We start from the raw sequence: 27,753 nt of genomic DNA on the forward strand, positions 1-27,753 counted from the left end.
TCTACTAAATCTACTACTAACTTAATCATCTCATAAACTAACTACACATAACTAAATGTAAACCTCAACAACATGGGCTAATTACTCACATAATGGAAACTAAGTTATACTAACAGAGATAAGCACAAACTAACTGCTATTAACAAAGAAAATGAAACTGAACCATACTAAACACATAAAATGCTTAAAAATAAATAAAGGTGAGAAGATTACCTTTCTTTTGTGCAACCTTTGTCGAGATTTGAAACTTGGAGATCTTCTACTCCTCAAATCCAAAGCTCAGCCACAAAGAAAATGCAAAGAAAAATATTTAAAATTTAACTTACTTAAGCTTTTAAAGTTTCAAAGCAAAATATTGCCAAAACTTAAGCTCAAGTATATTTTTGTGAAAAAATCAATGTTCAAGCCTGTGTATTGTGAGGAATGGGGGTTCTATCAAATTGATGTCAAACCCTAAAGCATTGATGTGGAATTTTTACAAAATTCTGGGAATCAGTCCCTTCTTTCTAGCGTCAACGGCTAGGATTTGAGCTAAATAAAGCGTGAATGGCCAGATTGGCCTAAATTGGATCGATCTCACTGGTTCTGCAAGAACCAATGAGGATCATGCGATTCAAACGGGTCGAGCCAAACTCCATTAAGGAGTTTTGTACTCCTTTGACCTTAATTTATAGAAAAATAAAGAAAAAGAAATATTATACCTTGTTTGGGATTGTAACGGATGAGAGATAAGGCGAAGTAATTAATGCTTGCCTCAAATCGACCATGCCAAGCCTGAGGAAGTCTTACACCTCTAAAATCTTGCCAGAAAAGGTGAGATGTCGAGGAGAGAGACGATGCAAAATGGTGGCGGCGCATTGGGTTTCACCCGAAACCCTACCCTTTCCTTCAAAGGGTCGTTTGGTATACACTTCCTGTGTATATGTTTGTTGTGGACACGAAAATGGTTCGGGTCTAGGCATTGGGCTTGGGCTTGGCATGATTTAAATAGGGAAGGGGGATGGCCCAATCTTATATTCATTGTATACATGGGTATACATGTATATTCATGTATACCCATGTATATACGTGTATATAAGGACGCACAAAACGTGACATTTTGGCAAATAGCCATAAATTAAAATTTTCATTCATTGAACATTTCAATTATGGCCCAAGTGCCACTAATTAACCAAGTAAATTAAAGGCACGACTAAATTATTTAAAAAGAATTAAAATTGCAAATATACTACCCCTAATTGATTTAAACCATGAAGTTGGCTTTTTTCAATTATGGCTCTCATTGACTAATTCAATTGATTATTTCAATTGTAGCCACAATTACTCATAATAAAAAATCTGCAAATATAACCATAATTAAAAATCTTATTAATCATGATTAATTTAAAAATTGTCAATGTACCGTAGTTATGCAAAAATTAAACATTTGAAAAGTAAAATGATTTTTATTTCAATTAATCAATTTTCTTGAATTAAATGGGGTGGAATACTTGTCAATTGAACCTTTGATGATAATAAACAATTAATTTATTAATTGCTTATTAATTTTTTTATTTATTATGAAAAATTATAGAAATATAGTGATTAATCTTAAAATGATTTACAACACATATTTGCCATTATTTTGCTAAATGAAATAGAAAAATAATATTGAAATAATTTTGTAAATTCATTCGAATTTATAAGTGCCTATCCTACTCCGTTTGAGTTTTAAGAATTCTAAATAATTAAAATAAATTATTGGAGGTCAAAAATTAGGTGTCAATAAATATCCATTAGAAAAAGGGAAAATCACGCTGAGTTTACATTCATGCATCTAGTTTGCCATTTTTAGCCCAACTATCCACTTCTTACACCATATGACCTTTCGGCAATTTAGATTACAGATATTTTAGCTGACTTCCACCTTTCAGTAATTTAAAACCATTATCTCTTTCCTATATTGAATAGTTAATAACTAAGATTTCAATTCTAGTAGTTTAGTCAATTACTATGCATATAAGATATCTGTTATGTGGGCCCGCTTAGCTCAAAGGTTAGAGCATCGCATTTGTAATGTGATAGCAGTGTGCCGGAATCCAAAGCCACATCTTCATTTCAGAAGCTCTTCTATTGCGATTGGAATTGAACTTAGTCCTATCAAGCAGAGTTCTGATATGATGAACTGAGAATTAAATGAGATCACCATTATGAGCACAAATTAAGATTATTTTAGCAAGGCAAACAATGGATAACGACTAAGATTAAGAGTAATTTATCTTTGACTTTATCTCCAGGTTCAAGAGTGTCCCATCCTTAGCCTTCCTTACCTTCTTTTGCGATCTCATTCTCTTCACCGACTTTCAGGATCGGACTTTCGTCAGATCCATGTCATCATCCATTCCCTCTGTGGATGGAATATCAAAATCCTCATCCATTATTCAACTAAATGAGGCAAGAATGCTTCACTCGAAGTTAAGAAACCCAACCGAAGCACTGATGGTGTTGCTCAGTGAAGGCGTGAGAAACGGGTAAAGAGAGGCTTAAATGGTGTGATAGGGAGAGTGTCAAAGGCTTTAAGTTCTAGAGAGTTCCAATAAGGTTTTAGATTGAGTTTGATACCCCAAGCTTCCAAAGTCTTAAACTTATTTTCAAATGTATTTTGTGTCTAATGTTTTTAGAAAAAAAAGATGCAGAGTATAAGGAAAGACATTATTTATACACAAGTCATGCATTGTTATACAAAAAAAGTTGAGGAAGTTACATAGAGCCTTACAGAACATATACATTATTTATACACTGCAATTTGAATTGGTTTCATGTTTATACATGATTATACAAAGTATATACATAATATATAAGAGTATACATAATGTTTATGTATGTACAAAACATATACATTATCTATACATCCGATGATACGGTAGTGGGCTAGAATGATACAGTGGGCTAGCTTGGCTGCAAACTAGATGTGTGAGCGGTATATACGGGTTATTTCCCCTTAGAAAAATCCCATTTTTTTGTGTGGATTTCCCTTCAAAGGCACTGGTCTTAATTTTTGCCCTTCACCTAATACCATGAGGTTTAGAGTTCGAATCTCGGCTTAGTAAAAAAAAAATCACAAGGCAGAGTTTCATAGCAAAATTAGGCCTAGTCAAGCAAAAGTAAGGCCTGAAGGTAGAGTTTTGCAAAATTCCAACAGAGTAAAAAAAAAAATTATCTTAATGTAAACCTCTACCTTAAGGTAGAGTTTTGCCTTATGCGACTCTGCCTTAAGGTAGATTTTGCCTTATGCCTGAAGGCAAAACTCTGCCTTAAGTAGAGTTTGCAGTCAAACTCTGCCGTAGAATTTGAGGCAAACTTTGACTTAAGCTAAAGTTTGAACTCTGCCTTGCGAATCCAAACTCTACCTTGCGAATTCCTTTTTAATTTTTGACTGAGCGGGAATTCGAACCCGGAACCAAAGAGTTTTTAGTGAAGGGCAAAATTAAAGACCACCAATTTGAGGGGAAAAAATTAAAGACCATCCCCGAATAGGAGCAATCGTGCAAATTTCCTTCATGCCCAACCCGTTAAATACTGGGCGGATTGAATGGATTTGGGTTAATTACAACTGAATCAATTAATAGTCCAAGCATCTAGCAAATAACTACTTGCAATTAAATCCATTAATAATCCGTCCAAAAAAAACTGGTCATCCTCGCAAATTTTCCGGCCTTGAAAGTAACTAACTGCCAAAACTCTGTAATCACCGAATCTCTTCGACAGGATTACATGATGACCGCTGGGGCGGCATCCCCGACGCCGTAGTGGCCTTCCAACCGCCGTAGCTGTGATGGGCACTGACATTTTAATAAACAATGTTAAAGTGTGCATTGCAGATTTTTGCACAAAAATGTTTATAACAATTATAGCAAATACTCCATCCGTCCCAAAAAAATTGTCCTCTTTTGACTTGACACAAAGTTTAAAAAATAAAGAAAGACTTTTGAAATGTGTGGTCCAAAACAAGCCTTAGATATTTGTATGGCTGTAAATCATCTCATAAAGTAAAATTGTTTAAATATAGAAAGGGGGCAATTTTTTACGAATTAAAAAGAAAGGAGGACAATCTTTTTGGGATAAAGGGAATAATAATTAGTACCATATTAGCAAACCCTACTAAAGCCAAATAAATGCTTCACGTACTAAAAAAAGAATTGGTCCCCTATTCTGTGATGGTTCCAAATTTGTCTCCTAAAATCAAGCCTAATATTAACTACTGATTTATTATAAAATTTATGCCAAATAAATTTTGTGGTTCATGATTTTTTTAATGTTTGAACATTTAAATTTTTAATAATAGTATATGTCAAACATATAGAAATCTAATTAATTTATAGCATAAACATTCACAAATACACCATATACATGTAAAAACCTTTTGAGCTTTGCATAATTAGCATATATTTCTAGTATAAATATTTTTAATGTCAACATACAAAAATTTGAATTCAATAACAAAAATAATTTAATATTACGTATATTATTTTAAATTTTATAATTCAATTGTTGTATAACTTACTGAATAAATGATGAATAATAATAATATTTATATTGTATTATTACTGTATAGCATATTAATAAAATACATACATAGTATAGTACTTGTGTATTACTATTATATACATCAAATATAACCAAGATACATAATATATAATTGAAATAGAATTTATTGTTTTTTATCATATATCAGCGCTATATAAGTATATATTCAATATACTGCATATATTTAAATAGCATGTATAAATATTTTGTTTAGTTACATGTATTATATTGTGTGTATATATAATTTGTATATTTGGTAGACTAAATATATAAATAGTATATATAATATATTTATGGAAGATTTACCCACTATAAAATGGTCACAAGATAATATACTTGAAATATATTAATGGTATTTTGCTTTTAAAACCGACAGCAGAAACATAAAATTTGGAGAAAAATTTCCTCAATAGCAACCCCATTAAAGAGGGAGATTTATTTTTTCATTAAAAAAGGGAAGAATCTTTGAGATAATTCTTCTTTTTTCATAACAAACATTATGGAGAGAAAATTATAGAAGAGAGAGAAAAGAGCAGCAAAAGTGCATTGATGCACATAAATCACCTAATTAATGAAGAGAATTGCTAACGTTTAAATGCATTTATTATTATTGTTTATTTTCAGAATGTCATATTTGTTATAAAATGTGTTATATTTGTTACTTTTACAAAGATATGTTATTGTTGTATATAATTCTTATTAATTGATGTGATGGGTAAAAATCTCAATCTCTTTCGCCTACAAACTCTGTAAAAACATTAAAATGCTTTTAACATTTTAAAATGAAAGAACAACTTGTTATTACTTTTTTTTTTATCTAACACATTTGTTGTTAATTGAATACTTTTATTCAAACACGTAACTGCTCATTTATAAATCAGTTTCATTAGTATAAAATATTTTTCAGCACTTAAAGGTCATTTGGTAGGGTGTATTAGATAGAATAATGCTAGTATAAACTTTTAGTGTCGTGTAAGGTTGCAAATTAAAGTCTAGTACAACTAATACAAATATTATTTGTACTATTCTTATACATAGTAAATTATGAAATTAACAATATCAATACTATTCTTACACTTATACACCCTATTTCAGTACTACTATTTAAAAATTATGTGATGCATGTTAATTTTAATACAACAAACCAAATAATCGATAAGAAATAATGACAGTATAACTATCACATCATAAGTAATTCTAATATTACTAATTCTAGCATAATTTGTCTACCAGCTTACATTTACCTTTAACTTAAGCAGGCTCTAACTACTAAATTACTTACACCTTCCGTCCCAATTTAAGTGTCTTACTTTTCTTTTGGTTTGTCTCAAAAAGAGTGCGTATTCTTATATTTGGTAACTATTTAGTTTTAACATCCTACTTATTTTTTTTCGGACATGTTTAAGGTCTGATACCAAGTCTAATTTATTTTAACATCCTACGCACATCTGAATATTAAGATATGATCTTTGAATCTGAACACTGAATGATTAAGACTGTTTGTTTTCAATATCTAAATGTGCATGTGGAATTCACTATTCAATAAAATATTATAAGAATCTCATTTCAACAAAATAATATTTTGAATATTTATATTTGATAAAAAAAATTAAACTATCTAAAATGCAAATAAAATCTCTATATCAATATAAAAAATTATTGTAACAAGGTAAGATAGTATTTTTTTTTTTCAAGAATTGAAGATAAGTTAATATTTAATAAGAAAATTTATCAGAAAGTGGAACCACCAACAAATATTCATCTTTCACGGAGCCCCAAACTCATAAATTTCTATCACGATACTAATCTCAATAATACCTCAACCTAGAAAATAAGTTTCTTATCACCCGTAAATTGAACAAAGAGTTAGTAATATTTTTATAACAGAATTGAGCAAAAAGTTACCCAGCAGCAAAATTGAAAAATTTCTTACGGCTAAAATATGATTGGACATGTTTCCATCACAACACGGAGGTTTAATTACACTCACATTGGATTTATATATATAAAAAAAAATTCTACTTTTATTGCACATGAATAATCATTTTTTATTTTTCTTGGTGCAAAATTGATTATGAACTGGGGAAGACACATAGGATTTTGCCGAGAAGAGAAAAAAAATGATTTTGATTGAGAAAGAAGTGTGATAGGCGTGAAAATTTTTGCTGAGAAGAAAAGCGCAGAGGCATGAGAGGAGGTTTTGTGAATAACACGCAATATTTTAATGAGTCTAAAATCTGAATGGTGTTAAGACTTTGTTATAGATCTGATTCAATCAGATCCATTAAGAGGTTTTATAAGGAGACAAAACAAATGCATTTAATGGGCTGAATCTAAATAATTAAGGCCAAAGTCACAGATGGACCCCTGAACTTGTCCTGATTTTCCATCTAGACCCCCAACTGAAACGTTGACCATCTAAACCCCCGAACATAAGATAAACTGTGTCATTTGAACCCCCTCGTACCAGCTGGCACACGCGTGAAACTCACTTGCTGTGACATGGAAAAATAGACCGGTGACATGGAGCCATGTCATGTTACCTTTTTTTTTTTAAAAAAAAATAATAAGTCATGTCAACAAAAACAATTAATTTTAACAAAAACTCTATTTTAAAATCTATTTAAATAATTAAAAAAAAATTGAAAAACCCAACCCATCCTCTTCGATAGCCCACCTCGCCGCCGCCGCTACCTCCTCCACCGCCTCCGCTTTCTTTTTTTTTTAATTTTTAATCATTAAAAATTAATTTTAACAAAAACTCTATTTTAAAATCTATTTAAATAATTAAAAAAAAAATTGAAAAACCCAACCCATCCTCTCCGATAGCCCACTTCCGCCGCCACCGCGCGCCACCGCCCTCCGCCGTTTTCAAAATCTATTTAAATAGCGTTTTTGTTAAAATTAATTTTTAATGATTAAAAATTTTTAAAAAGAAAGCGAAAAAAAAAAAAAAACGGACGCGGCGGAGGAGGGGGCGGAGGAGGAGGCGGCGGCGGAGGAGGCAGCGGAGGAGGAGGCGGCGGCGGAGGAAGCGGCGGCAGAGGAGGCAGTGGTGGCGGTGAAGTGGGCTATCGGAGAGGATGGGTTGGGTTTTTCAATTTTTTTTTTTAATTATTTGAATAGATTTTAAAATAGAGTTTTTGTTAAAATTAATTTTTAATGATTAAAAATTCAAAAAAAGAAAAAAATTGGTCTCTCACGCTCTGTTTAAAGCGATGAGCTTCACGCGTGTGCGGCCTGGCACGAGGGGTTCAAATGGCACGGTTATCTTATGTTCGGGGGTTCAGATGGTGAACGTTTCAATTGGGGGGTCTAGATGGAAAATCAGGACAAGTTCAGGGGTCCATCTATGACTTTGGCCAATAATTAATAGTCAGACCTTAAAAACAAATGGGCAATTCTGCTTTGGGGTGATCTTTAAATTTTGCCCCTCATATTTGTAATCTTTAAATTTTGCCCCTCGGCTAAAACCCATGGGTTCTACGTTCAAACCCCCACTCAGTCAAAAATTTTAAAAAAAATTCACATGGCAAAGTTTAAATTTTGATATGCCCCCACCGACAGAATTTTAGTTATGTTTAACCAAATGTCCGCCGGGGGTGGACTTTGCTTGAGGCATATATATATATATATATATATATATATATATATATATGTATGTATGTATGTATGTATATTTACTTTTCAAGATAAACTTTTAGTTATGCCTTAATTAAAAGTGTGCCCCATAAGACATAACTAAAAGTATGCCCCATAAGGCGAAACTTTTCCTTACGAATAACTAAAGTTATCTGTGACCGCATAACTATAAGTTCCGCCTTATAAGGCAAAGTTTATGCCTTAAGGAAAAGTTCCACCTTAGGGACATACTTTTAGTTATGCCTTAACTAAAAGTCTGCCCCATAAGACATAACTAAAAGTATGCCCCATAAGGTGGAACTTTTCCTTAAGGCATAACTAAAAGTTTGTCTTATAAGGCAAAATCTATGTCTTAAGGAAAAGTTATGCCTTATGGGGCTTGCTTTTACTTATGCCTTAAATAAAAGTCTGTCCCATAAGGCATAACTATTCAAAGACTTTTAGTTAAGGCTTAACTAAAAGTCTACCCCATAAGGCATAATTAAGAAAAGACTTTTAGTTAGGACTTAACTAAAAGTCTGCCTATAAGTATGCCAGACCCAGCATACACACGACCCAAACCTTGCCTTGCGATTTTTTTTTTTAATTTATGCTTGATCGGGTGTTCGAACCCAGAACCTCATGATTTCTACGCAGCTTCGGGTTGCAACGTGAAGGACAAAAATTAAAGACCAACAATATGGGGGGGCAAAATTTAAAGACCACAAATATGAGGGGCAAAATTTAAAGACCACCCCAAAAGAAGGGCAATCCACCCAAAAAAAAAATGAAAATAAATGCACTTAATGGCCTGAACCTGAATAATTAAGATTCAGACCTTTATTAAATGAAAATAAATGAGGCCTAATTAATAGTCCAATAAGACTTAATTAATAGTCCAAGCGTCCAACAAATAACCACTTGCCAATTTCATTTCACCATTATTAATCCGTCCAAAAAATTAAAAAAATCGGCCATCCTCGCTATACTTTTCCGGTATTAAAGTCAAAACTGCCAAAACTCAGTAAATTCCTCTTTGTACTCACCGAATCTCCTTCACTGACAAAAGGGAATCCCTTTAACTTCTTTACAGAGAAAACCCCCCAAACCCCACCGTCACATTTCTGCACATTCTCTGTTATGGAAAACAAAGATGTAGTTCTCATAACAGGCTGTTCAAATGGCGGTATAGGCCATGAGCTTGCTCGAGCTTTTGCTTCCAAGAACTGCCTTGTTGTTGCCACGGCTCGGTCCTTAACATCCATGTCTGATTTCCAAAGTGACCCAAGATTCTTTCTTCAAGAACTAGATGTTTTGTCTGAACAAAGTGTGACACATGTGCTCACTAATGTTCTTGAAAAGTTTGGGAGGATAGATGTTCTTGTTAATAACGCTGGTGTACAGTGTGTTGGACCTCTCGCTGAAGTCCCTTTGTCCTCTATTCAGCATACCTTCAATACCAATGTTTTCGGTACGCCTTCACTTTTTTTTTCTATTAGGATTTAGGGGTCGTTTGATTGCTGGATAGAGTTATGTATGTATTAGTAATGCATGATTAGTTATGAAGGAATCTATTTATTATTTTACGTTCTATTCTGCATAAAATAATACATAGATTCCCTTATAACTTATACATATATATTAGTTATGCGAATTTCTAAATTGCATACCAAACGCCATATTAGGTGTGTTGAATTGCCTTGTTGCCACGGCTCGGTCCTTAACATCCATGTCTGATTTCCAAAATGATCCATGATTCTTTCTTCAAGAACTCGATGTTTTGTCTGAACAAAGTGTTACCCATGTGCGCACTATTGTTCGTGAAACGTTTGGACACATTGATGTTCTTGTTAATAACGCTGGTGTACAGTGTGTTGGACCTCTTGCTGAAGTCCCTTTATCTTGTATTCAACATACCTTCAATACCAATGTTCTCGGTATGCATCATTTTATCTAACTTTCACTTTTATTTTTTATCAGTATTTAGAAGTTAATAGGGCACTCAATTATTTGTTGGCTTAAAACAAAATTCAGATATTTAACAAATTCTACTTAGAAGTATTATGTTCCAGTTGAATTATTCGTACATTTATGATTTGACTTATTTAAAGTCTGCTAATTTGAAATTGCAGTTCAAGTATTTGTTAGTATTACTGTTGTACTCGTTGTGTGCATTTATATGTTAACTTTGTCGGAAACCTTCTAATAAGTGTTAAGAGTTTGAAATATATTGCTAGATATAGAAGTTTGTAAGGGATTTTGTTATTGAAGTTCTTGATGGGTGATTTCTTGCTTTGAATTGATGGGAACTCTGCATTAAAAGTTAGCATACATTTGGAACTAAAATTACATCTTGGTATTTCCAAGTTTACCTTATTACATAAGAGTTAATGGTTGTTGAGCCTTCCGCGGTTTATGTAACATCCGTTACATTTTACCAACTTTTCTCTTGAGTACTTGGTCCAAAAGGAAAATAAAGGTTTTCCCTTTCAAAAAGGAGAATAAAGGGTTTTCCTTTTTTTTTTTTTTTTTTTTTTAGGGTTGGTAGGAGGGTTGGGGGGGATACATGATGATAACAAATTTATTAGAACAATAGATGGTTGTACAGTAAAGTCGAGGTAAAGGCAACCTACATCCTTGTATTTGGATAGCTCAATAGGTTGGTGCGCATCCATAGCTGTCACTTGATGGTGTTACTGGATTAATTTGGACCACAGTGCAATATAAATACGAATGACTTAAGAGTATGGGCCCATGGTTGGCTGGCTGCCCACCTGTTTTTATTATTTATTTTTGAAGTAAGTGATATATAACTTAAAGGGCATCAAGAAGATGCAAAATGGCTACCAAAGATGTGAGTTTGACAGCTCATTTATAATTAAGTAGTACTCGCACCGTCTCAAAAAGATTGTCCTCTTTTGACTTGGCACAAAGTTTAAAAAATAACTTTTGAAATTTGTGGTCCAAAACAAACCTTAGATATTTGTGTGGCTGTAAATCATCTTATAAAGTTAAATTGTTTCTAAATATAGAAAGGGGATAATCTTTTTGGGACAGATTAAAAAGGAAAGGAGAATAATCTTTTTGGGACAGAGGGAGTACAAAACTAGAGAGCTGACCAAAGCAAGGATGGTTAACCGCTTGTCCTTTGTCATTTTGGAAGTTAATTTGGTAACTGATTGAGAATATTTTTATTAGCAGGACTCATATTTGATCTACTTATTTTATCCTATGTACCTTATTTGTTATTTTGGTTTCTTTACTTGTTTAACCAACAGTACAGTAGTGATATTTGATCTGAAGAGGGCACTGTGACTTCAGTGCGCTGTTGGCTTATATGTCTAACAATAAAAAGGAATTTGAGAGATACAGTGAGGGTATGAAACTGAGCCAAAAGTGAAATAATTTATTTAATACTAATTGTTTAAACATTGTTTAACCTGCTTTGTAGATCCAATGGTTTGGAAATGTGTACAGGTTTACTTAGATTTGTTAAACCTAATCAGTAGTTCATTAAATACATGTGGGACACGATTATATCAAATCAATTACAGTACTATTTATCATAACTTCAAAGCTCTCTATATAAGACAAGAACATTGAAGGAGAGTGAGGGAGGTTAACTGTCATTTTCCAAATTGATGGAAAATCTGCAGCTAATATCTCACGTACATCATTGGTGACTGATATCCTAATGTATGGGCAAATAAATGGAATCTCTGATAAAATATGCAATCTGAATTGAATTCAACAACTCCAGTTCACATGCAAGATGAATCTCAGAAGTGATCTATACACAATTGTAGAGTTTCTAGAGAGAAGAAATGAGAAGAAAGAATTCCATTTCTGTAAATAGACATTTTTATTACACAGCTATAACATTGTTTATACTATCGGTTATACAGCCAACTAACTCATATTAATAGCTCCCCTAGTTTGTCTAATTACAAAATAGACCCCAAGCTCTAACGAACTAATCTTGCAGTTGTTATCCTCTAAACTGTTTGTGAGTCTAATATAGTTTACCATTTCATTTTGAAATGCCGTTTTCTTTCTATCCTACATAATTGGAGTCAGAAAGCTGTTTTTTCTCTTGAATCATTTGGCTGTGGCATGCAGAGTAATTGAGTTCTATGGTTCATTTTGTGCGATGCCTCTTTTTTAGAGCCTTCATTAACATCATCAGCCTGTTGCTGTGCTTGATATTTATGTTGTATTTTTTACTATTCCGTATTTCCTTGCTTCGAATATCCTCAACGAGTAACATGAAGTCTCTTAATAAAGGATTAAGAAGCAATTCTCTTTAACACTGGTCAGTAATCTCCGACACACTTTGTCATCCTGTTATGCGCTTAATAAAAAATAAAGCTGCATTTAAGACATTATCAGTTAAGTTGGAAATAATGCTCTATTCAACGCGCATATAACATTGTTTTTAACTTGTCACAATTGTTGAGAATTAATGTTGGGAATGTTTAGTGCTGTTCATGCTAGAATTCTCTTCTCTTGGGAAAGCAAGCACATTATTGGAACCTCCCAAAAGGAAAAGTTTATTTTCCATCTGAAATGCCTGTATAAAATTATGCTAAGAGAATTAGAAGATGATTGAACTTGTTTAGAAAAAAAAATAGGAAGATGATTGAACTATAGTACATGTGTTTATTTGGTTCACTTCAGTTTATGGAACCTAATGTTCTAAACTTGCATAACTTTATTGCATTATGAATGATTTATATTTCTGTGTTCACATGCTACACTCTTAGTCCTGATAACAAGAGATCATTGCGTATCTTCTTTTTCCAAATAAACAATTTTCCATCTTATTCTGACGGAGTTGGAGTAGATAATTTTTTATCTCATTTTTCTTTCTCCTATTCCTTTATTTTTTAACATTCCTCTGGCAGCAATTTTATTCTCTCTTCTTTTTTGTGTTTGCTTATGACATTGTTTTATATTTATATAGGTCCCATAAGGTTAATTCAATCGGTTGTTCCGCACATGGCATCCAGGAAAAAGGGAAAAATCGTCAATGTTGGAAGTTGTATTGCTTTGTCACCAGGTCCGTGGTCTGGTGCTTATAGTGCATCCAAAGCTGCTGTACATTCATTTACTGATACCTTGAGGTACGTTTGTATACAATAGCCAACTTTGTTATTGTGAATTTCGTTATTGGCTTTTAAATTTTTATAAGATTTTTTTGGGTACTACCTGTCCTAATTTCACTTCCTTGAGACACATTACATTCTTTGCCTTTGTTATTCTCTTTGATGATGAATGATTCAGTTTTATACTTGAGACGTACAGCCAGCCGGAAAAGTTTCTTTGAACATTTCCACCTTCTCGCTCCAACAGTGTTACCTTTACACGGAGAAATCAACTGTTCAACCTCATTCCTTAAACCAAATTAGCTTTTTGGCCTTGTTTTCCTCCAATGATCAAATATTCTGACTTTATAAGCATCTTTTTACAACATAAATGAGTAGTCAATAAATCTTCCTATGGAGTAACTTTAGAGCACACACACTGCTGAGCACATGTTTGGCAGCATACAAAGTCATATAGCTCAAAATAGGAAGGTTCAGACTGGACTGCACGCCTGAATCAGTACCCAGTTTGACAGTAAAGTAGGCTCTATATCGAATTAGTGTTTACCATGGTTGCAAGTTGATTAAGGCAATTGTATCGTGTTCTTAAGTTTTCCTAACTAAAACAAAGGATGAATTTGACTCTTTCCAAGTTGAATGTCCCATTTCCTTTTTTGTTCGATCCCACAATGATTTTCAGCTTCCAAACAAAAAGAGTTGTTCTTAAAACAAATTTATGTATAACAAAATCTTACCTCTGGCTACTTTGGCAATTCTTTAGAACTTTCTCTTTAATATATTTCAAACTTAAAAAGAAAAGTATGTAAAACATGGTGCCGATCTATGATACATGGACTCAGCTACGGGACATATCCGATACAGATGTCTTCAAGTATCCGGTATGGATTCATGCGACGTATTGTTACTTTTTAACATATTTTGAAGACTTGGCACAAAGTAACCTACACCAGCATTTCAATACGGGTATGCCAAGGCAAATGAAGAATCCCGGTAATTATAGCTTCACATCTTACCCCTTAGCTAGAAAGTCTTGTCTTTTCAATTTTCTTCTTAATGTCCTCACCAAGTTAAAATATGATATTCATTTGGAACAGAAGAAGGTTGTATGTTGGCTTTTGTCAGAAACCCTGTAACAGTTTTCTAGTGCATTCCTTCAGCTAACGAATTCCTTGCTCATTCATTTGCATGCTTTCTCCTCTACCATCTCCGACTACCGCCTCCATCTTTACCATCTTGGTTATCTAAAGTTTCTTCTCTCAGTCTCAGATTGTCCATATGTTAGATTTTTGGAAAAGTTTAGCTTATTTTGAAAGTTAATGCAAATCTAGGAAGAAGGTAATAACTGGGAAAATCATTTAGGTAAGAGAGGTTCACTCAATCGACTAGACGGTTTTGGTGAATGGGATGCTTAAAAAGCTATGCAGAGTGAGGGTTCTATAACCATATTCAAAACTTCCCATTTTTAATCTCTAATTTTGTGATAGTTAAGGCAAGGGAACAAGAGGAACAAGATTAAGGATGTGTTTGGTACGAAGGAGAATGTTTTCCTGGAAAATAAGTGGGCTTCTTACTTATTTTCTGGTGTTCGGTAAATAAGTAGAAAAAAAAAACGTCGTCCCAAAAGAATTTGTATCTAATCTAGGCAAACACTATTGGGGTTGGCATGGGGCCTAGGGGTGTGGGGTCGTGGGGATAGGGGCTATGGGTTGTGGGTGGGGATCCGGGTGTGTTGGAGGGCGGGTATTAGAATATTACTATGGAATGCTACTTATGAAACTTGTTTTCCCTACTTTCACTAGGGAAGTCATTTTCCTCATTTTAAGGAGCTTGTTTTTCCTAGGAGAACTGTTTTTCAAAAATTTGACTAACTAAACATGGGAAAATTGGAAACATTTTCCTCCATATCAAACACACCCTAAAATTGAAAAAGTCATTGGATAGATTAAGGTGTTGTAGCTCAAAATAAGCATGACCTCTTATATAGCATCTGCCAGTAAGACGCTTGTATACCGAAGTCCAAGCAGGTGATTTGTGTATTATAGCTTAAAACTTAGGATGTCAATTTATATAGCATTACACAGCAAGACGTTACCGGCATATGTACCTAAGTTCAAGCAGGTTATAGTACGATGGCAGTTGTTGAGTTATGCTGCATTTATTCACCAAGACATTCTTTTTTATACTGACTCCAGGTTGTAAGAAGATTAGGTATTAACTATTAAGCTATGAAAGACCCACTATGCTTTTATATAAAAGAATGCTTATATTGGTAGTATGCTGGTGTTCAGATGCTTGGCATTGTATCCTCTTTTATGAAGGGATAACTTTAGGAGATACACTTCATCATTTCTTCAACTTACTAATAATCATCCATCTTTAGGTTAGATGGTAATAAAATTCTTTGTTGTCTCCTGATACCACAGCTGACAGACAACGTTGAGTTCAAGTAAAATGTAATGCCTGTCAAAGCTACTTTTCTCCAATAACTAAAGCTTCTGTATGTATCAATTATTTTACAAACTTACAGTTTCCCTTCTAGGAATGGCATATATGTGTGTGTGTGTGTTTCTTTTGTAGTCCTTACTGCTACTCTGTGCTATATGTAGACTGGAACTTAAGCCATTTGGCATTGATGTCATCACTGTTGTCCCTGGGGCTGTGACGTCGAACATCGGAAACTCTGCCATTGCCAATTACAGTCAAATGCCAGAATGGAAGTTGTACAAGAAATTTGAAGAACCAATCCGGGCACGAGCACATTTCTCACAAGGCCCAAGATCAACTCCTGCGGAAGAATTTGCAAAGAGGACCGTGAACTCGGTGCTGAAGGAGAAACCTCCAGCTTGGTTTTCTACTGGCCACTTGTCTACTATTGCTGCAATCATGTACCACCTTCCACTTTTTATCAGAGACTTCATTCTCAGTAAAGGGATGAAGTGTTGATACAGCATTCTTAGATTCTTATATATATATTTTTTAGATGGTAACAAACTTGTATTAAAATCACATAAGGCTGTGAGGGTCATATTTACAGGGAGTAGGTAGCAAAAATTCTAGACTAGAGATCTAAGGCTTGTAGTAGAGACTCAGCTCTACTATGTACTCTTGTTTACCGCAAAAATAAAAAAGCAAAATAGTTGTATGGAAAGACGGGTATTTGTTTCCGCATTTTTTCCACATAGGTGGCAGATAGAACATAGTTGTATTTCCTTCTTTGGAGATTGTCTTATGTCAGACAGGCCTTCTTGACTACTAGCCAAACAAAATATGTCACTTTGTACGGAATCTTGGCCCTCCATATGTGTTTCCATGACCACTGAACATTCAGATTGTAGCATGTGATATGTTGTTTTAACTGAGAAGATTCCAGAGTTGTGCCCTCTCCACCATATTCTGTCTTGAGTTTGGGAGCTCAAGTGATTGGTTTAAGAGTGTGATGAAAGTCAGCAAACCTGTCCACCTCCCAGTCATTTAGAGACCTCCTGAAACTATGGTTACTCCAAACTTCACTGATGCTGGCCTTTTGTTGTTGATTTAAAGTAAAAACATCGGGGAATAAAAGTTTAAGAGTGTCATTTCCTAGCCAATTGTCTCCCAAAAGGATATTTTCCATCCATCTTCAACTTTCAGGCTTATTATGCTGTGGAATATTTGCGAGATGTTCTTGATGGTCTTCCAAAACCCCATACACAATGTTCGCCCCTTTTGTCTTCCATGCGCCATCTTCTTCATATTTTCCTTTGATTACATTCTCCCATAAGGATTGATCTTCAGTTAAGTATCTCCACAGCCACTTCTTGAACAAACTTTGATTTTGTTTTCTGACGTTCTTGATGCCTAATCCTCATTGCTTTTTATTGAGAGGTAAGAGTTTTCCATTGACAAGGTGGAAACCTCTTTTTCTCTTTGTTCCCCTGCCACAAAAAACTCATTCCCAATGCATCTATCTCTTTTCAACCTTAGGGGGAATAAGAAAAGTGACATAATATAGGTTAGGAGGGCTTCCAAAACAGTGTTTATTAGAACTAGTCTGCCACCCATCTATACATACTGGCTCTTCCGTCTAGATAGTCTTTTCTCACATTTCTCCGGAACCCCATTCCATATGTCCTTTGATCTGCATTTTGCTATTAGTGCCATGCTAAGGTAAACTGTAGGTGGTGATCCCATTTCTCCACCTAAGATCTCAGCACATTGAAGGAACTGTTTCATTGATTGGATACATCAAGCTCTTTTTTCAGTTGATATGTAACCTTGGTACCCCTTCAAAAAGAACCAGTATGATCCATAGGATCTTCATTAGCATCACTTAGGATGATTGCATCATCTGCATAAATTAAGTGTGATTTCCATGCTACCTCCATATCTTCAGGGGTAATGTAGCATACCGCACCGGAGTCATCTGAACCAAGTACTTTCGAAGCAGAGGATAAATTTAGATGTAAAAATCCACGAAAATTGCAACAAATAGTCGATATAAACCCATAACTTTAAAAGATATAACAGGTTCAACGCTAAGAACCTTAAATGTTGAACTCATAAAACTTAAATCCTGAACCCGCATCTTCTTGTCTACAGTTGACTTTAAAACTTTCGAGCGAGCTGTTACTTTGGGCTTGTTATCAGCATGTGCGAATTGCCCTTCTTGTGGGGTGGTCTTTAAATTTTGCTCTTCAGCTAAAACCCTTGGGTTTCGGGTTCGAACCCTCACTCAGTCAAAAATTTTAAAAAAATTCGCAAGGCAAAGTTTGAATTTCGCTATGCCCCCTCTGGCAGACTTTTAGTTATGTTTAATTAAAAGTCTGCTGGGGTTAGACTTTGCCTTGAGGCATACTTTTTTTTTTTTAACTTTTCAAGATAAACTTTTAGTTATGCCTTAACTAAAAGTGTGCCCCATAAGACATAACTAAAACTATGTCCCATAAGGCGAAACTTTTCCTTAAGACATAACTAAAAGTTTGCCTTAGAAGGAAAAGTCTATGCCTTAAGGAAAAGTTCTTGCCTTATGGGGCATACTTTTGGTTACGCCTTAACTAAAAGTTTGCCCCATAAGGCATAACTAAACCATGTCTTAGAGAAAAGTTCTGCCTTATGAGGCATAACTAAAAGTCTGCCTTATGCCTTGCGAAAATATTTTTTTATTTTATGCCTGAGTGAGAGTTCGAACCCAGAACCTCAGGTATTCCTCCACCTTTCCAAGCGAAGGGCAAAACTTAAAGACCACAAATATGAAAAAGAAAATTTAAAGACCATCCCAAAAAAAGGGCAATCCGCGCAAAAAAAATGGTTACAGCCGCTCAATCTTAGATTCTTATTGTCATTCTAACTTTTCGTTAGGTATGCTTTCTGTCCCTGATAAACAAATTCTTTTCTTGGTTCTCGTTAGATAGAGATTTACATTAAGGAAATACACATTGCTCACGATTGTTATAAAAAAAAAAAAAAAAAAGATAACGTGAAATTGTCTTTCCTTCCAAATGCAGCCTCTATAAGAATTGGCACTTAATTTGTTGTCCGTTTTTTTATGGTTAAACGAGCTTTACCTTCAAGTTTTTCACAATGCACTTGTATTGTAAAAATGTAATTTTTAAAAAGCAATGGAAACTCGTTTCCTTTTAGATTTAGTGAAGAAAAAAGAAAAAACAAATAAGACAATTAACTAAAATGAGCAACGTTAAAATATGGCAAGACTCGATTTCAAAATGATTCAGCCCACGATTTTCTTAATAGGAATGGACTTTCACTCGATTTACTGTTCCTCAATCTGAGCGATAATTTAGCGTAAACATATAAACTTTTAAATTCAATTACATAGGTTGAGGCAAGACAGTGTGACACATTGCCAAAGAATCTGCATATTGCATGAGCTTTTAATGTTTTATACTTTGTTCTAATAGGACATATTGCTCTGACATTATCTTTCCTTGCACTGCAGCAAAAGCTGTCCTTCATGCATTAACTCATTCCTGACGGTATACAAAAAGTTCCACTATGTGTTACTATTCAAATTAGCTGACTTTTATAGAGTATCTCAAGTTCCCAATAGAAAATACTGATCCGCACCTGATGTATGCACCAGAATGTTTTAGTCAAATGCCAGAACTGAAATTGTACAAGCAATTCGAAGGAATCATACTAGCCCATGTATGCCAACAGAAAAGTTTGCAATGAAGGCTTGTAGATATGGTTCCACAGAAGAATCCTCCATCCTAATTTTCTACTGGTCATTTCTCAAATGGCAATATGCACCACATCCACTACGGGTTCATTTGAGTTCAAAGTTTGTGTGAGTAGAACCCTCTAAAATTTTAAAAAATATCAAATTTTGAAACAACAATTTTTATACTACAATCAGTGGCAGAGGCAGGATTTTTATTTAGACGGTTAAAAAATATAAAGAAGGAAACACACGAAGAAGCAAAGGGGGTTCAACATCTACCATATATACATAAAAAAGTAATTTAACCTTGTATATACAATGTAATTTTTCGCCAAAGAAACCCCCTTGCCCCAAACTACAATGAGTTTATAAGTAAGAAGTAAAAAACTTAAAAATTGAACCCATCAAGTTTAAATTTTAGATCTGCCTCTTATGCTACTTCCTAACGAAGATTTTCCTAATAGGAAGAGATTGATGCCTTGATCCTGCTTGTAATATAGCACAAGCTTCCTACGACTGGTATTTTCAGTTTACTTTGAAGATTTTAATGTGCAATACATTTCTCTTGATTCTGGAAAGATGCTGGTATCGCCTTGTGAAAGCAACATACAAATTACTAGATGACATGATGCAATCACACTATCTTGTCTTTAATCTGAAGATATTTACACATCTTCTCTTAATGAGCAAATAGGAAAGGCCTTTTTATTTCTGCATAACCTTTTATGACGAAAAGTGCTGAGGTCAAGTCGTCAAGAGAGGTGAGAAACACCTATTTATCCGTCTGTTAAGGGAATGAGGGTTAAAGAATGTACAAAAGAACAATTAAATGAACAAGCATTGTACTTCCAATCATGTTTCCCATAAACAGAAAAGATAACCACATGGTAATCAGGTCCACTTTCGCTTTCCAACTCTTCTTTTAATAATCAAAACCTGTTATAACCAAGTTCTAATTTTACATGAACTCTTCACCTTTTCCCGATGAAACTGGTCTGACATGATGTGCATTTCCATGGATTCTTTAAATGCACTATAAAACCCACATACAAAAAGGAAAGCACCCTATTAAGTTTGTTTCATCTCCAACACTTACCAGGGTCTTCTTTTTATCTTCCTTTTTGTGATAAGAAACTTACACCGGAGTCTATGTAAACATATCTCGATATCAGATATCAAGAAACAACCAGAACATGGCAATTGGCACCGGTAACATGAATAGACCCCTCAAAAGTACAAGAGTTATCCAAGTTAGTCTTAGCATTTGATAACTGAAAATTGCTTTTCTTTTAATTATTATATTTGTTATTTCTTGGCTTAGATTAAGTACCGAAAGAGAAATGTGATGGAGATAGAGCTGGCTATTTCTTTTACCAAGTTTATGTGAGAGAAAAAACCTAGTTCTTCTATCTTGTTTAACTAGTAATACAAAATTGTCAGCAGCCCCTGCCATCATGTTAGTGTTACATGTATGATGAAAGGGCAAAACAGAAAAAGGAGAAAACAAATCCCCAAAGGAACAACAATGACAACACCGGATGAAGACACTGATTATCGCAGAGATTTCTAAACCGACTTGAAGATGGAAAAATAAGCACTAATGATATCTATTACCTGCACTATCAGCCGCTCTTGCTCTGTATGTAACACTACACGTCGGTTAGAATTCTTCATGATTCGTCCAACGACCTCCTATTGTTCACATCCAGAAATTTGTTGTTCTGATACCGTTTTTGTAAGAAGAAACAGTCAGTTGAAAAGAGTACTGTCTCATTGTGAATGATGTGGTTGAGAATAGTACACCATTCCAGGAGGCTGAATAGGTGTTAAAGGACGGAAATTAGGAGGCGGAGCTTGTTGAGGTAACGGTACTTGTTGCTGTTGTACTACATATTGTTGCTGCATCATATACGATGCAGGTGCTGGCGGAGGTGGTACAGATGGCAAAGCATAAGCATAAGGGCTCACCATTCCTGCTGATGACTGTAAATACTGCTGGGATGTTGGATTAGAATGATATTGACCCGGAGTATTTGGCATTTGACCATGCACTGTGGGATGAGGAACCATCATTGACTGATAAGGGTTACTTTGGGGAGGATTAAGTAACTGTTGTGCTGGCATTAAAACATTTGAATCTGATAGAGACTTTTCTGGTTTTGAAATAGAATTGTTGGTGGCTGGTTTTGACAGTCCGGCTGTTTTTGCCGCCTCAGCAGCAAATGTAGAGAGGACCGATGACATGATATACTGAGAGGAGCTAGAAGCTGTAAGCTTGTCAGCTACCTCAGCTGCAATTGCCGCAGCTGTCTTCTTGCTTGATGCTGATGTTGATGTTATAGCCAAAGGCTTTTTTTCTCCCACAAAATCTTCGTCATCCAGATGCTTACGCATATTGCTGGCTTCCCCTGCCTGTGCTTCAGCCACCTGAAAATCCAATAGATGAAGTTAATTTGTGTTATTATAAACTCTGTCCTTTGACTAAGAAATCACGCCACATGCTTAAATATTTAGAAAGCTAAGAAAGAAGAAACAATATCCCGAATGATGGAAAAGTGAAACACTATACAAACCCATCCACTGAATTACCAGTCCATGGCAATTCCAAACAGAATGGCCGTCAGTGTGTCAGTTTGTCAACTCAGTCGCCATCTTATCCACATGTCTTACGTCCATATGCTTCTGAATATGATCGTGCACACAACAAATAACAATAACATGGATGTTCATAAAAGGGCAATTGGGCTTTACACACACCTCTCACCTATTTCCAATTACTTGGGGAAGTGTTCAAGAAGCAACATGGAAACCCAACTCCTCCACTTTCCCTCTCATTGTATCACATATTGAAGTCTTCTTTCACTCCAGTTCTATTTTCCAGCGTCCAACAACGCCAACCCCCCACTCCTACCCCCAGCCCATCCAAAAAAGGATAAGGATAAAGCAAATAATTAATAGCAGTGGAAGATGAAAAAAATTAAGCTTAAAATTACTAAGAGAAAAACCTGTATCTGAGTCCGAACGTTCTCTAGTTCAGATTCCTGACAAAATTAAGAAGCAATGAGTTGGACGATAAAGAACAGGCAGATTAAACACATGCTTTTATCACTTACCTGTTCATTTAGTGCTTCTCTTAACTGTGACACAAGAGTCAATCTATTTGCCTCAACAACTTTAAGTTTCTCAATACACTGTTTCAAAATACTTTCTTCCTCCTCCAGTTCTTTGGATAAGGTCTTTCTCTTTGGATCTTTTGCTGCAACACAAGATAATATGCTCTTAATTCCCAATAATTAATTTACAAGTAACAATATTTTGGGAGAAAAAGACCATAAAGAGATGTCTACTCTATCATTCTGTTTAAGGTCTCAGCCCTGTAACTTTATTAATCTCGGTGTTGTTCGGGCCAACTTGCATGTACCTTGACTAATCCACCAGGCAGCTTATACAGCCGGCAAGTACGGGTTTCTATGGTATCCTATCCAAAGGGTGGCGGAGACAGGTGCCGACCAAGTGTTGTAGTGGGAATTCGATACTGTTACACCTACACCTCAAACACTAGGCATCCCCTAGGAGACATAATTTTAATTCTTTTAATTTGGGACAGTTATGCAAACAATGATATTTTTACGCACTCTCGGCTTGAGAATCAACTATTGTTCTTTCAATTATTGCATTTCACTAAATCACTGGCTTCGGTTATCCTCATGGTCCACCCTTCTTTAAAATATTGAGGTGTACAAAGTTCATAATAGCAATCCATGCAGACAAGTTAATTTGGCATTCCAACAGAGAACCAGATTACCTTTTGCAAGGGCCATGTCGACATCCTTTTCCATCTTTCTCACATGGTGAACAGAAGACTTGCATTTGCTCATTTCTTCATCTTCAGTAGAATGCTCGCTGATTACCGAGTGAAATGCTGACACTATTTTTTCAGCTGTTCCTCCAACAGTCAATTTCTGGATACAAAGCAGTGGTAAGAACAAGAAGTAATACTGAAACAAGCCAGAAAAAGCTATTAAGTAATCAGTGGATATAAACAAAAGTGCCTTATGAGGAGCATGTCACCGTTTTTATGGATCGCGAATCTCTTTTAACTATTCTGACAGAACGACTTCGTTTTCTTCCAAATTCTAATGGCGGTGGCAGCTCTTCTCCAAGCATTGTATCTTTCAGGCTCTGTGTACGAGATCCAAAAACTCTCCTTTCTTCCCATATATTAACCTACAAACCATTTAAGCAAGACAGTCAAACTACTGTATCTTTTTGTTAATTTTGAAATGGACAGTCAAACTATTATATCTCGATATTTCAAGCAACAAGTTGATCAGACACTGAAAATCAATAGCTATATAGGCTGCAATTTTTCCTTTTGCCTTCATGAGCTAGGGCATGCTGGCCAAAAGTTCAGAAGCAAAATGGCAGGAAGCATACCAATCTGGAAACTACATTCTTTCCATGGTCATCGCCTTTTCCGACAACCTCCTTGAGTGCTCCAGGAAGAACCTTCCAAAACTCGGTGACAAACTCATTTCCTTTACGCTTGCTGTTTTGCAGGATGTCATTTGCAAGGTACAGTAGAGGGACTTTCTGAGCCATTTCGGAACTGTGGAACTGTTTACCCCATGTTGTAACAACCAGCTCTGCTTTATCTCGGTGGAAGATACACCAATGGGACAATGCTGCATTGAAAACCACAACAAATTATATTAAAAGGAAAAAGAGTATGAATTGGGATGAAAAGTATCAAATAGAGAAGCAATAAAATGTTCCGGAGTATCACTCCAAGTGGTGGTCTTATAAAACTCACAGGCAATATGCAACTAATTTTTTATTAATGAAAGGCAAATGACTTCAGAAAAGTCACAAAAAAACAAGATAAAAGGTAGACATTATCTTAACACAGGTAAATGAGAAGGTAACCCCTTTTTGTTTAATTTGCTAGTTGTGCATTCCATATAATGAGAGCAGAAGAGTTCAAACAGCAAGTGAGAATGCTTGAACTTCATATGTCAGCCCCAATTCTTTTTATTTTTTTTAAAAGAAGGTAACAAGTCAACCCAAAATTTACCTTGTAAACAATGGCATATATATAGTTTAAGATATACATAGCAATGCCTATTAATCATCTCATTAACGGTAAAATGCGAAGTTTAAAGTTAAATCGTTTCGAAATAAGGAAGTATAACATTCTTTCTGGGATAGACTAATAAAGGTATGCTACATAAACTGGGACGGAAGGAGTAACAAATTAGCTGCATTTATCTGTAAGATAAAAGTAGGTCGGAAGACCCAACCTTCTACTTTAATCTATTTGCTAAGTTACTCGGACTCTTCGAAAGTGTTGCCGTAGCCGTGTCGGATCCTCCAAAAATACACTACTTTTGAAGGATCCGACAAGCAGCTGACGACATTTTAGAAGAGTCAGAAATGCAATCTTATTCCTACCAAGATGGAACGCGGGAGAGGTGTGAATTGTTTTTTCTTCTTTTGTTTGCGGCAAGGGGGAAACTAATTTATTTGTAAAAGTAAGGTGAGAGTTGGTATGAAATGTAACAAGCAGTTACCACTAAGAGTTGGGAAATACACTGAAAACCTACTGAAGAGACTCAATGAGATAACTTAAACTTACAAATGCTATACAGTAAAGCACACAGAAGGATTTGGATGTATGCAACTAGTATATAGAGGATGCACCAAGATGACCAATTACACTTCCAAAAGGAAGGTTAAAGGGTTAAACAACAATGATAATGACCAAAAAAGAAGCAGTTAATAAGGACAGTAACCACTCTTTTCTTTCCTTTTTTTTCTTTTCTTTTTTTTTCTTTTTGATAATGGTGGGGTCCAAGTCAACTTGCTCACACTCGACGATTCTAAATTAAACATCACTCAGATGCTACCAAGTCTTGACTTTTCATTAATACCTATCAAAACTATATCATCAAATGATATAAGCACAAGTATCTTCATATCAACACTCTGGTTAATGCTCTAACTGTGGAGCTTATCTAGAACAAAATTCAAGCGAAAGCAAAATCTCAGCATGATCGAAGTAATTGAAGCACACATCGCTATCAGTTTAGTAAAGCATATGTCACCGATCTCAGTGGACAACGGAAAACACGAGATGTATGTACGCAGCACCAGCATTACTTCTTTCCAGATCAAACATAGAGAAGCAAGGGGCGAGAATTTATCATCTTCAACTTGTTTTCTAGAAAGTCCGACCTCGATGCTAAATTGAGTATCTTAATTTACTTCTTGAGAGTTAAACTAAATGATAATTGATTAACATTTTTTAAAAAAAAAAAAGTGAAATTAAAAATATGCAACTTATAGTTCCTTTTTTTCAATTTAGGTATACTTTTTATGTTTATTAAGAAAATTATCTAAACCCAATTGAACTCCACAAACGGGCCAAGTTGATTCTCAATACGAAATATGATTAATTTTGGAAAACAGTACCACTTTAGCCTTGTTTAGTGTACAGTTACAAGTATATAGACAAATCAAACACCATCTGTTGACACTAAGATTAGATCAAACCATTGTCCGCATCAAAATTCCGAATGAAACACTAAAAGTACTTACTCAATTGACAAGAAAAAAACTACCAAGATCTAAAAGAGACACCAGAAATTGAGTTCCAACAAATTTTTTCCATTAATGGGGTAAACAATAGCAACTTCATTCAAAATGAAAAAACAGAAAGACAACAAAAACCATAAAGAATCATACTTTCAATGCACTGCTGAGTGCTGTTGAGCTTTGAAAGCTTGTCTGCAAGTATCTCCTCATTGAAAACACTAGTCATACTACCTTATCAAAGTTCCAATCTTTAATTTCAATTTCACAACCTCAAATACAACAACTTTAAGCCAAGAATTTGAACAAAGTTCCAATCTTTAATCCAAGAAAATCAACAGGGGTTATCATAAAACCATCAAATTGAGCAAATGTTGACACAAAACTGAAAACAAATCAAGAAATCAAAAGGGGTTATCAAAATCTTTGTAAATTGCATTTGATAAGTCAAGGAAACCCTAGAGAGACTACCCCAAAACTAATAAAGATTCAAATCCCTTCAATAAAAACAAATCAAGATTGGCAAATCTCAACAGCAAAAAAAATGGTTTTCCAAGGGGATAACAAGGGTTTTGAATTAAGCAACCCCACCAAAGAGAAGACTGAAAAAAACCCAAAAGATTTTATTTTTGTGCCTATTTTTGCTAGAGAGTGAACAAAGAAACGTAATAAGAAGGAGAAGGAGGGAAGAGACTCAGCACAAAGGGAGATTTCTTATTTTTGTGGCTTTTTTATTTATTTTTCTCTTTTCTGTGTTTCATCAATCTTATATATAATAATATATATATATAATCACATTTTTAGCCTTTTATAGATGAGAGGGCAAAGATAGAAAATATGGTTTTTCTGTTATACGGTTACTACTACTACTAGGTTGACTGTCTTCTCAACTATTTTCTTTTTTATTTTATTATTTTGGTCAAGGAATTTTCTTTTTTTTTCTTTTCCTTTTGTGGTTAGCCGTGAGGGTAAAAAGTTATAAAAATATTTTATGGCAAAATCATTTCATGTGAGAATATAAGCATGAAGTATAATTTTTAGAGATTACAAAGATTATCATAATCCTAATTCTTTAATTGCTTCGGAGCTTATGGTTCATATTTTATTCCACTTTTTTTTACTCTTTTTGTGTGTTCATGTTCAATTTCGCTGGTTCATGTTGACCTTTTTAATGTTGTTAGGAGTAAGATTAAGTTATCAAGATTGATTTTCGTGGTTAGCTGTGAGGGTAAACAGTTATTGAAATATTTTATAACGAAATAATTTCATATATTGTTGTGCGCGTTCATTGAATTAATTGTTAGTTTATGACAAAATCATTTCCTATATTGAAATAAATTTATGACAAATCATCTCATACGGTATTGGTATTGATTATCTATAAAATTATTTGATCTTCTTATACGAACGAATACAAAATAAATAAGCATCGAAATTGGAAATGTTTATCAAGAAAATATGCAGAGAATTGTGATCAGCAGTGCACCAATACAATTTATTTTTAGTTATATAGACGGCCCAAAATCTCAATGTGTCGTGAGGGCACTTACCCAAACTCATAGGCGAACTCAAGTAAGAGCTAAAGTCTTAAAATCTATATATAATTTAAAGTTAATAATAGACAAGATGATGTGACACCTCTCTATGACAAGTATTGCTATTTATCTTCTTTCTCAAATTTTTGACTTTTTTCTCCATTTTTCTTTTGTT

The 27,753-nt window shown here is 34.6% G+C and overlaps 2 protein-coding genes across 3 annotated transcripts; one reads left to right on the plus strand and one right to left on the minus strand.

Annotated features, from left to right (window-relative positions):
- The first annotated feature begins 9,124 nt into the window (after positions 1–9,124).
- Positions 9,125–16,440, plus strand: LOC132059454 (short-chain dehydrogenase RED1-like). The gene is made up of 3 exons (XM_059452076.1): positions 9,125–9,658; positions 13,151–13,310; positions 15,899–16,440. Exons 1-3 carry the CDS (start codon positions 9,328–9,330, stop codon positions 16,233–16,235), a joined length of 828 nt encoding a protein of 275 aa, XP_059308059.1. The 5' UTR covers positions 9,125–9,327; the 3' UTR covers positions 16,236–16,440.
- Positions 16,441–19,735: 3,295 nt separating this feature from the next.
- Positions 19,736–26,810, minus strand: LOC132059455 (uncharacterized). 2 transcript variants are annotated; one of them, XR_009415573.1, is made up of 8 exons: positions 26,197–26,810; positions 23,890–24,137; positions 23,524–23,679; positions 23,258–23,414; positions 22,566–22,708; positions 22,458–22,493; positions 21,067–21,879; positions 19,736–20,236 (listed from the first exon to the last, which is right to left on the minus strand). XR_009415573.1 is itself a non-coding variant. In XM_059452077.1 (7 exons), exons 1-7 carry the CDS (start codon positions 26,270–26,272, stop codon positions 21,223–21,225), a joined length of 1,473 nt encoding a protein of 490 aa, XP_059308060.1. In that variant the 5' UTR covers positions 26,273–26,810; the 3' UTR covers positions 20,831–21,222. The 2 variants fall into 2 exon arrangements, 1 of the variants encoding a protein (XP_059308060.1); XM_059452077.1 differs by lacking the exon at positions 19,736–20,236 and having other exon boundaries at positions 20,831–21,879.
- Positions 26,811–27,753: the final 943 nt, after the last annotated feature.

The sequence above is a fragment of the Lycium ferocissimum genome, chromosome 6 (genome assembly GCF_029784015.1).
Source record: "Lycium ferocissimum isolate CSIRO_LF1 chromosome 6, AGI_CSIRO_Lferr_CH_V1, whole genome shotgun sequence".
Classification (NCBI taxonomy): domain Eukaryota; kingdom Viridiplantae; phylum Streptophyta; class Magnoliopsida; order Solanales; family Solanaceae; genus Lycium; species Lycium ferocissimum.

Coding starts and splice junctions, on each gene's coding strand:
- LOC132059454 (XM_059452076.1), top strand. CDS start 9,328: ATGGAAAACAAAGATGTAGTTCTCATAACAGGCTGTTCAAATGGCGGT. Junction 9,659..13,150: donor CTTCAATACCAATGTTTTCG/GTACGCCTTCAC, acceptor ATATTTATATAG/GTCCCATAAGGTTAATTCAA. Junction 13,311..15,898: donor TCATTTACTGATACCTTGAG/GTACGTTTGTAT, acceptor TGCTATATGTAG/ACTGGAACTTAAGCCATTTG.
- LOC132059455 (XM_059452077.1), bottom strand. CDS start 26,272: ATGACTAGTGTTTTCAATGAGGAGATACTTGCAGACAAGCTTTCAAAG. Junction 24,138..26,196: donor CACTCAGCAGTGCATTGAAA/GTATGATTCTTT, acceptor TTTTCAATGCAG/CATTGTCCCATTGGTGTATC. Junction 22,494..22,565: donor GAGAAGCACTAAATGAACAG/GTAAGTGATAAA, acceptor TAATTTTGTCAG/GAATCTGAACTAGAGAACGT.